We start from the raw sequence: 11,278 nt of genomic DNA, 5'->3' as shown, positions 1-11,278 counted from the left end.
TTTTTTTTTAGACACGTTTGTAGGTGAGGTTGGCCTCGAACTCCTGAGTGTTGCAATTAAAGGCATGTTCTACTATGTCTGGCTTAAAAGCAGTATCTTTTAAATTTATATTTCCTTAATTAGAAAATGTATTCAAAAACATTTTTTCTGATTCTTAATTTTTGAAATGCCTGACCTGTTGCTTGCTATCCTTTGTTCTTATGTCTGGTTATTTCTTAGTATACATACATACATACATACACACACAAGCACACACACATACCCAATATTCATACATATATATTTCTATATTTATTCTTTTTACAAAAAATATTTTGGTATTGTTTTCCTGAGTTCTGTCCCTGTCTAAGAAATCTGAACTTGTCTTATTTTTCCCTTCCCCTTTTCCCTCTCCTCCCCTCTCCTTTCCCTTTCACCTCCCCTCCTCTCTCCCTCTCCCCTTCCCTTTCCTTCCCCTCCCCTCTCCTTCCCCTTTCACCTCCCTTCCTTTTCCCCTCTCCCATCCCCTACCCTCTCCCCTTCCCTCTCCCCTTCTCTCTCCCCTCCCCTTTTTCCTCTCCTCCCCTCTCCTTCTCCTTTCACTTCCCCTCCCTTCTCCACCCCACCCCTCTCCTCCCCTCCTCTCCTCTCTTCCTCTCTTTTCTCATCTCATTTTTACACTACCAGGGATCTACCCCAGGGCCTTATACGGGCTAAGCCAGCACCTGCCACTGAGCTGTACCTCTGACCTAGGATTTTGATCAAAAAACTTCACTGTATTTTCTTTGTGGGTTTCTCATTTTTCTTTTTCCTTAGGAATAGCTCATATTTACTTGCCTTCTCTTCAGTTAATTTACATTCTTGTGCTATTATCTTTTAGGTATTTCTTTCCTGTGTGACTAGTTGCCTTTTGCAGGAATTTGGACAGCTGTGTAAATACTCCTTCTCCTAGGCTTGTCTCTTCGTTTTATGTAATAATGTACTATCAAAAGGTTTTACAGGTAGGCTAGCTTGTCATGTTACAAATAAGAACTGAACTAAAATATTAAAGCCCTTACGGGTGTTAAATACGCTAATGTAACTTAAAGTGGCTTTTTAGCTTTGATGAGCTACACTGTGATGTCATCAGTGTTTTTGTGTTTATTTGCTTTTATTAACTGTCCTATCTAAAACACTTATGAAAAACCTAGTTTATGACATGAAATCTTTTCCCCTTACCTAATTTATGGAACCTTAAAGTTTTCAAGCAGTGAAATTTGTCGCATATTATAGTAAAAGGTAGGTATTACATTTTTGCTTTTCCTATTTTGTAGTACATACCCTTTTATTTACACTCTTGGTATGTTATTTGTGTGTGTCTCTCAGTGCATGCACACACAGCCTTGGAGATTGAACCTATAACCCTTGGCCCAGAAGTTTATTTTAATGAATGGATATTGGTTAGTTTTCTTCCCCTTGGCAGTCAAATGTTTGAAGAACAAAAGATTTTGTGTTTAGTTGCCTTTAGCTCTTGTCCCATGCTCATATGTGTAGCTCATCAGATAATGTAAACAAGTATTTCTCTGTTAAATCAGACTAGTCACTGTGTCAGCGGTTAATTCGAGTAATGATTGATTCATATTTCTGTCTAGATACTGAGTCTAGATGGATTGGTTTATTATTTAAAACTCTTTAGTACTTGTGTTCAGAGTTTGGGATATGAATCAAATAGGTAGGACAGAAAGATGATAGCAAGAAAATGAACAAAAGAGAAATGGTGAAATCATATAGGCCAGAGGACAATGGACTAGAATGTTATCGGCATGGAGTTGGCTGCAGCATCAGCCGTCAGAGAAAGATGCTTAGGGAGTCCCATGCTCTTTATTACTCTTTACTCTTCCACTTTCACTTTGCCTTTCTCTGACTACAGCCTAGTCAAGCTCCTAAGGTCCTTTAAGCCTTCCCCACGGTCAGTTCCCTCCACTCTCTTCATACTGCGTTTTTCTGAAGTGCTCTATATGGTCTCTAATATGAGGCGTCACCCATCTTCCTGGAGGAGCAGAGTTAATATAAGGAATATATCACAGAGTCCTGTTTCCTGTGAATAAAGCTACTTTAATTACTCTACAGCTCCATAACATTAGCAACTTGGGTCCAATTTTTTTTCTTGATTTCTTTCCTGCACTGTTTTTGATTATTAGTCTTTAATAGTTTGAATTTTTATTCTCATTATTTTAATTGCATATTTGATATTTTAACTCAGGCTTATTTTAATTTTATTTTTCTTGTTGGATTTTAATATCATTGGTTTATATCATACATACATCAAACACTTTTTTAAATATCTTTAATAAAACTTGAGTAATTAACTAGACTTAAATACTAGTGCTTTTATAAAGTCCAAATATGTGATTAGCTTACAAACTGAGTTTTGGGATTCTTAAAAAAATTCATGGCACGTGAATATCTTTATTATGAAAAAAGTTTGAATATAAATTTCTGAAAAGTAATTCTAAAGCTTTATTAACACATCTGTTCAAGTTCTTTCTACTTACTAGAATTTTTTTCTATTTTTAATTTTTTCCTTCTTCCTTTTTTTCTTTGGGACCCCTGTCCCTCCACCCGCCCCCTCACACACACACACACCCTCATCCCTCCTCAACCCCCACCTGACCCCACCCTCCATCATCCCTCTTCCAGGGAGGCATCAAATTTCTACAAGATTAGGCACATCCTCTCCTACTGTGGCCAGGCAAGGCAGTCCTCTGCTACATATGTGCCGGGGGCCATGGACCAGCCCATGTATGCTCTTTGGGATAAGCAACTACTTCTTTGAAAAGAATGTATAACCTTTGCCTTTTCTGCTTTGTGAGACACAAGAAAAAATTTTAAATAAGTCTTCATTCATTGTTGAGAAACCACGAGAGCAAATTATCTTGGAAATGTGTTCTCATGTTTACATTTTCTTGATTTGTCCTTTGAGATATTGGGTCTGAATATATGAACATTTGTACCCTGAATCCTTGGTGGTACTGACTTTACAAAGCATTTCACTTTGTCAGTTCGGAGCAGAGTGACTCCAGCTGTCACTACTTCATAAGTAAGCCATATAAACAGGCTGTGAAAATTATTCAAATTAAGTGAAAGTGTGTGTAGTTTTGTGCTTCTTAGTCCCAGCAAAGTGTTTGAAAGCCGTCTTCTTGCTGGGGAAAAGAAGTTAAATCTGAAACGTCCACATAGACCCTTAGTCCCACGTGGATGGTGGTTTGGAAGGTTGCAGAACTTTTGGATGGTGGTTTGGAAGGTTGCAGAACTTTTAAGTGTTCAGTCACAAGAAGCAGACCACTGGGAATTTATCCCAAGGAGATGTGTTTCCCTGGCCTTCTGCCTGTTCCTCTCTTACTGTTTGCCATGTAACCATGAACTGAAAGCTAATAAATCTTAACTCTCATAAGTTGTTTCAGGTGTTCTGTCATAGTCTGATAGACTTAGTTCCATGTTTCCAGACCTGCTGTGAGGCAGAGCATTGTGGCAATGGGAACATTTGGCAGAAACTGTTCATGTGGTGGCAAGGCAGGAAGCAGAGAGAGGGAGACAGAGACAGGGAGACAGACAGGCAGACATGGGCGAGGAGAGAACAATCAAAAAAAGGCAAAAAGAACAGAGGGGTCAGGGCAAGATACCCTCTGCAGCATCTACCTTTGCGAACCATTCTCATGGCACTCCATCTACTCCTCCCCATAATGATAATGGCTCCCAAGGAAGGTCAGTAACATTTTATATTCACTGCTTAACCTTCTCTTCATTACCCCCAAAGGCTCTTGGCCATTGTGTAATACAAAACATACTTAATCCATTTTTGGACCTCCCAAAATCTTAATGGTCAGCATTGTCCAAAAGTTTAAGCCCAGCCTCTCTCTGAGGGGCTACTCAGAGGGATCCTAACCCTACTACACAATCCCTGGCTGTTCAGACCTCCCTTCGTGGAAGACTTCATGACAGTGCAATTCATGTGTTCTGCACAGATGTCAAACTATGATATCTGTTTGATTATAAATGACCCCGCGTCTTCTACCTGAACATTGACTTTTTGAGCCTTTGAACAACATGGCACATGCTTTCTTATTTTTTTTTAATCTCAAACTAGAATATTTTTATTAAACATTTTGTACAGCAGAAGGGTTATGTATATTTTGCTGTAATTATTTTCTTCCTGATTGTAAATTCTTACTTTTTGGGGGAAATACATGAAATGCTCTTTAGAATCTACTTAAATTGGAACCTTTTTACAAATTTTATTTGTGGCAGCAAAAATAATATATTGATTGGTTTTCTACTTTAATTTTGGAATTGAAAGTGGCTTTCTAATTAGAATGACTTATGGTAAGGTCAACAGAATATCTGTTATAAAGCAAATGAAGTAGAATTGTTTCTTTCCTGTTCATTCTGTTAACATTGTTTTCATTTGCCAGTCAATTTCACAAATAAGTTTTCTCCACTGTAGGAAAGGTATCAAAGCCAAAGGTTTGAGAATTAACTTTTAAATAATAACTTAAATTAGAGTAATAAATGAGAACTCAGTAAATGATATCTGAAGTTAGGTAATACCTAGTCCCAAAGCCAAAATGGTATTAGAACATCATAATCTTCATGTAGATTAAATTCTTTAAATTTATTTATCTATTTATTTATTTATTTATTTATGAGTACACTGTAGCTGTCTTCAGACATGCCAGAAGAGGGCACCAAATCCCATTACAGATGGCTGTGAGCCACCACGTGGTTGCTGGGAATTGAACATAGGACCTCTGGAAGATCACTCAGTGCCCTTAACCTCTGAGCCATCTCTCCAGCCCTAGATTAAATTCTTTTTGTTTTTGTTTTTTCTTTTTTGTTTTTGTTTTTTGTTTTGTTTTGTTTGTTTTTTTGGTTTTTTGAGACAGGGTTTCTTTGTATATCCCTGGCTGTCCTAGTACTCACTCTGTAGACCAGGCTGGCCTCGAACTCAGAAATATGGACTAAGTTTCTCAATGGTCTGTTTCATGAACTTGGAGTGCAAACTACTCTTGGTTTTACATGAAATTTAATTTGTTTTCCAAGGTGAGGAGTCAGGAAAGAAGTGAGTGTAATAAGAATTCCAGGTGAACTTGGGCCTTTATAGTGGGGGTAGGTCAGAGCAGCCCCTTAATCAGTAGACAGAAATGTTGACCCAGGGCTTTGGGTTACATGGTTCTCCCCCACCCCCCTTTTTTTGTTTGTTTCAGGCAAAGGGGAAGATAGTGATGTACTCAGTATAAATGCAGATGCTTATGACAGCGATATAGAAGGCCCAAGCAATGAAGAAGCCGCTGCTGCTGCCACTGCTGCCCCTGCTCCTGCTTCTGTTGCTACTGCTGCTGCTGCTGCTTCAGAGGGCCCAGGAAATACAGTCCAGAGTGAAGCTGGTCACATAGATGACCTGGAGAGAGATATTGAAAAAAGCGTGAATGAGATTTTGGGACTGGCAGAGTCTAGCCCAAAGGAAGCCAAAGTGGCCGCCCTGACTGTGCCCCCAGCAGAAGATGTCCAGCCTTCTGCGCAGCAGCTGGAGCTTCTAGAACTCGAAATGAGGGCGAGAGCAATTAAGGCTCTCATGAAAGCTGGTGATATAAAAAAGCCAGTCTAGCTTTCTGACTTGAATATTATGTGTGTTTGAATGAAGCCATGTCATATAATTTTGTATCTGATGTTTATTTGGGTCTCATGTGATATTTCTCATGTAAAACTTATTAGGTAAACTCATCTTAGGCTGAAAGTATATATATTTTTTACTTTTATATTATAGATTATAGATGAATATTTAAATTCATGACAAATATGGTTGGATACCCTGGATATTTCTTTTAGTTAATGTCTGTAAATTGATATCTTAAAAGCCAACAGGAAGGAGACAGATTATTTTTTTCCTTTGTTTTTAAAAGTTTGGGCAACAAACTCAAAAGCTTTAAGAAAGATTGACCAAGCATGTTTCTCTTAAGGCTACCTGTATTTTTCAATAGAATATTAAATTATTGCTCCTAGATTTGTTAACAGTTTAAGAACTTTAGTTTTGTGTATATATACTTTTAAGATATGTACTGTTGGAGGATGCCTTTTGTGGATGTAAGGTTTTTCGTAGCTAAAACTAATGAACTGTTTTGTTGTAAGGCTCAGAGATCGAACTTGCTTTAAAAGCTTTTTTAATAAAGAAAAAAAATCAACTTAAGGCTATTTTTTTAACAATATAAAGTTAATTTGTTCATGTTAAATTCCAGCAACAATCCATTTTGACATATGTTTGGTCTTTTGTTCACCTTTTTTTTCTTCAATAAAACAAAACAAAATAAAACAAATTTTCATTTACATTCCAAGGTATCAGGAAAGGGATAATATGATACAGGGTTTTGTTTGATGTCATTGTTAGAAGATCTGATGTGTAGTTCCATAAATCAAGATAATAAAAGGCTGTTATTCTGGATATGAAGACTTGATACTTTTCCAAAAGCAAAATTGACTTTAAGAACCTTTGATAAGTTGATGTTGTAATTAAGCTAATTTTGTATACTTTTTAATAAACAAATTAGCACCTTGCCACAATTACAGATTTCTTTTGCTTCATTACTAGTTATACTTGTTTGATAACAAAATACATTTTGGTAGGGACTCAAAGTAAGTGACCTTTTTTCTAAAATAGAAATTTGGAGTTGTTTTTATATTTGATAACAAGTGCTTTGGCATAATGTATGTATAAGCCATGCTCTAGAGATGTAATCCGGGCAGCCTCTTTCACACAGTCTGCGGGGATTGTGTCTCCTTAGCTGACCTTAGCTGGCTTCTTAGATGCTGCGTTGGAGAGGCTTAGGCACACAGACGACGCATTGTGAACTATTGCTATCACAGATATGCGTATTGCTCCTGAACATGTCTTTAAGTAATCCTTTCATTGTTTTGCCCTCTCTGAATTTAATGAAGCATTAATGGAAGCCTTTGTCACATGAACTCTTAGGCCAGGAAACATGGATACGATTTTAGTAGTAGTGAGTGTTCATTCTTAGTGTTTCAGTATGAGCAAGCATTGGTTATAGTGAAATAATTTTTCTACTCTAACATAAATGTTAAAATAATGAAGCAGTACATAGTAACTATTACTGCTTACTAATTTGAAACACAGCCGATTCCATTTGTGTGACTAAATATACAAGAGTAGAAAGGGCTCTAGTTTCAGTTAGTGCTATAAAGCCTTGGGTGTCCTATTTGGTATATTTGCTATAGAGGAAATTTGAAGTAGAGTATGTGTGAGAGAGAATGAACTGGACATATTAAACACTATTACATGTCTGCTTTATAAAAGAAACTTTTTTTCCCATGTTGAAATCTTAAGAGCTTCCTGAAAGTGATTGAAAATAGGAACTTTTGTATTAGAAATATGTTGTAATAGGAAAGTGACATGTAATTCTATAGCTCACACATAACCTCTAACTCAGGGACAGCCACTGATTGTCTCTAGGATTCTGAACATGAAGTAGACTGATAATGAAGATAAGGGTACAATATCTTTATATGTGTAATTCTTTTGTTAAAGTGAGGGAAATCCTTGAGTGATATCTAACTAATAGTTAAGTTTTTAAAAAGTCAGATAGTTCTAACATGATTAGGAAAATGAGTCAAATGTGGGGTTTTTGTTTGTTTGGTTTGTTTTTTGGTGGGGAATGTTTCTATTATGGGGACATTACCTGGCTTGTAGTCCAGGCTGGCCTCCATCATATTCACCTTTTGCCTCCAGTTACACAGTTAAACCTCCAGGGATTAATGGTGTATGCCACCAAGTCTGGCTTTGACCCAGAACTTGAATGCTGTGTGGCAGCTAATGATGGGTTCTCAGCATTAAAGAGCCGTTGTCCTAAGTACAGTGTCTGTAGAATACTACCAATTCCAGAATACTACAAATTGCATAGTTTCTAAGCTGGATAGTATAGATCTTTTGTCAGAACTTGTTTTGGGTTGAATAATAGATCCTAGGTTATCATCTCTTATCTGAATAAGGGAATTCTCCCTAGTTTGAACAGTATTACAGATACAAATACAGTAAAATATGCACTTTTTATTTCCATTTTCAAGCTGGAGAACAAATGAGCAATTCTATAATTTGGGCAGACTAGAGATGTTAAAATTTCTCAGTTCAATTTTTTTATATAAAGTAGGAAAAGATTCTTTAGTTATTTCCTCGATTCTGTCTGTCTTACAAACTAAAAGATCAATGCTTTAACTAAAATATTATTTTTTACTTATTTTCCCATTTTACTTGTCAGTTTACTGCAAGATAATATAAGTTACAAGGGTAAACTATAGCTTAGTCATTTTAGTCAGCAAGTTGCTGCAAATTGCTCATTCAAAACCAAACAACTTCAGATGCAAAACATGAATTAGAAATACCTGACTGGACAGTGGGTTTAAGCTACTCAATGAATCTTGATCATTGTAATTTCAGTAGCCATTGGTATAGGAGATATTGTCACACAGACCATTTCTGATGTACTGAACTCTTTCTGCTGTCTCAGTTGAGATAGAGACTTGGCACTTGGCAGTGATGCCATGCATCATGTTCTTCACCTGGTCTGTCATATATTCCTGGTCCCTTTGCCACATTATGTCCTGTCCAGAAATACGGTAGTCCAGGTGATTTTTCTCTCTCCATGTACTGATTCCCTGTGACGCTATTGCCAGTAAGTGACCTCCAGGGCTATGCTGGTGTCGTGTTTCTAACCATCAGAGGCAGTCTTGCTTCTGAATTAATGCTTGCTGAGCTTTCTCTATGTCAGTTATATTCTAAACTCCTTTCATGGTCACTTGCCTTACTTCTAGTTGGGCAATTTTTTTTTGCTCACTAAGTTTATCAATAAATTCTCCCATAGAGTTACTATAATTTTTAATCCCATAGTCGGCCTTACTACTGATGTGGTAGAGAAGGTCTCTGAGTCAATTACATTTATTTCTTTGGATAGAAAATACAAGATATGCCCATGTCCAAGCCTGTAGGGTCTTGTTACACCAGTTTTAGGATAAAGGAATGGGAAGAACTCTTAGGGATCAGCTTTTTCTTCATATTCAAGAAGGGGTGGCAGAGAAGCAATACATCTGGTCCCAAGATGGCTGTGATCTTCAGACACTGTGGTGGCAGACAGTACCACCCAGAACATCATGGTTAGTCAAGTTCGCAGCCATCTTCCTATTTTTACATGTCATCTTATATTCAACTAGACTTTAAAAGCTGATTTTCTGTTTTCAGTTGTATGTGTTTGTATGTGTATGAATGCAGGCTCCTGTGGAGCCTCTGGAGCTAGAGTTACAGGCAGTTGTGAGTAGCCTTCTCTAAGTACTGGGCACTCACCTGGGATCCTTTTAAAGGGCAGTGGGTACTTTACTTGCTCTGCCACCTTTCTAGCTCCAGTGGACTTTTTGAGATTTTAATTAAAAATCAATTTTATTTATTTTTGCGTGTGAGGCCTCACATTTAATTGTGTGTGTGTGTGTGTGTGTGTGTGTGTATCAAGGGACAACTTTTAGGAGTTTTCTATGTAGTCCATGCTGGGCTCATTTGAACCATTTGCTGAGGCAATGACTCGTGGTAGGCCCACTGTTGCTTCATCTTCCTAAGCACCAGAATTAGAGTCATGTGCCACCAGACCAGCCTGAATTCTCCTTTTAAATGAAGTGCTAGTTATTACTAATAAGCACTGAATGTATGTAATATTTAGTAATTAAGGCACATTAGTAAAGATGTAGGACCCCGGATGAAGCATCTGTCACACAAACATAAAGACTTGAGTTTGGGTCACTCAGACCCATTTAAATACCGTGTGTGTGTGACATCCACCATCCAGCACTGGGAAGTTGGAGACAGTTGATCACCAGAGCTCTGAGTTCATATTGAGAGGCCTGCCTCAGTAAGTTAGAGAACAACGGAAGAATTCCAGTGTTAACCTCCAGCCTCACATGTGAACTCAAATACACATACTTATCTCACACATGCTTTAAAAAATAGACGCTCTGTGATGTAATGGATATGAGGGTTAAGGAACAAAGCGTTTAGATTCTGCACTGAGCAGCTGTATAATCTTGTCCAAATAGCCACAAATGAGGGAAATAGTTAGCCATGTGTATAATTTCTTACAACTACAATAGTCTGTAATTCTAATAAAGTAGAACCTACAATTTATGAAACAGCTCTTAAGTTCAATTGTTTCTTAGCTCCTCAAAGCAGTTAGTTGTTATCCTTTGTTTCTTCTACTCCTTGGTATGAACTGCAGTCTAGTGAATTTTTTTTTCTCTTTACCCAATTAATGCCTTCACTGTCAGAATCTCTTGGTATGCATACTGATCATAATTATTCATGTTTGGCCATAAGCTTAGATGATTTTAACATTCTATTTTATTATAAGTAATTTCAAGTTGAGGTTTTTATTTAATTGAAATTTTTTTCTCATGCAATATATTCTGGTCACAGTTTCCCCTCCCACAGCTTCTCTCACATCTTTCCTATTCAGCACACTTAGTAATTAAAATGCAGTAGTAAGGATGTGGGACCATGGAGGAAGCATCTGTCACACAAACATAAGGACTTGAGTTTGACTCACTCAAACCCATGTAAATACTGTGTGTGTGTGACATCACCATCCAGCACTGGGAAGTTGGACACAGTTGATCACCAGAGCAAGTCCTCACTAGAAAACAAACAGGCAAACAACAACAACAAAGACAAAGCAGAATATAGAAAAAAGCCCACAAGATATATGGACACACACACAGAACTCATAAAAACACAAAATTGGAAACTATATGTACACGGTGTTGGTTTTTACTCCCAATGCTTTTAGTGGAAGAGCTGTTTCAGTTTTTGGTCTGTTTTATCCCCAGCTTACGCTACTCAGAGATGACCACTTCCAAGTCTTTCACTGTCTTGCAGTATTTTTCTCTGTTCAACAGATACCATGATTCGTATACTGTTATCTGGTATTTCTGCTCTAGATGTTACCTGTTCCTCTACTATGGACGATGGAGATTAAACTTTAGTTCCTATACCTTTTCCCTCAACACTTCACCTCCCTTCATCCTCATACAGACATAACTATATAGCAGGATGATGTGACATGCATATAATATTTTCTTCTTTGGTCCAGATTTGTAATTATTTTGGAGCTAATATGATTGCCTTTTTGCCTCTCTTTCTGAGGATTCTGTCTAGCAGACACTAATTTAGACCAAAATATAAATCTGAATTAGACACATTGGATTACCTTTCTTT

The 11,278-nt window shown here is 37.4% G+C and overlaps 1 protein-coding gene and 1 pseudogene across 3 annotated transcripts in view; one reads left to right on the top strand and one right to left on the bottom strand.

Moving 5' to 3' along the window:
- Nucleotides 1-6,573, top strand: part of Caap1 (caspase activity and apoptosis inhibitor 1) — a 57,075-nt gene extending 50,502 nt beyond the window's left edge. For all 3 annotated transcript variants that reach the window (XM_031377857.1, XM_031377858.1, XM_031377859.1), the window contains exon 6: nt 5,223-6,573. In XM_031377857.1, coding sequence (XP_031233717.1) covers nt 5,223-5,623 — 401 coding nt within the window. In that variant the 3' untranslated portion in view covers nt 5,624-6,573. The remainder of the gene's footprint in view (nt 1-5,222) is intronic.
- A 1,887-nt stretch (nt 6,574-8,460) lies between these two features.
- Nucleotides 8,461-11,278, bottom strand: part of LOC116095727 — a 4,033-nt pseudogene continuing 1,215 nt past the window's right edge.

This window comes from Mastomys coucha, unplaced genomic scaffold (assembly GCF_008632895.1).
Source record: "Mastomys coucha isolate ucsf_1 unplaced genomic scaffold, UCSF_Mcou_1 pScaffold18, whole genome shotgun sequence".
Classification (NCBI taxonomy): domain Eukaryota; kingdom Metazoa; phylum Chordata; class Mammalia; order Rodentia; family Muridae; genus Mastomys; species Mastomys coucha.
Note: the sequence above shows the minus strand (reverse complement) of the source record. Positions and strands in the feature narration are given on the sequence as shown.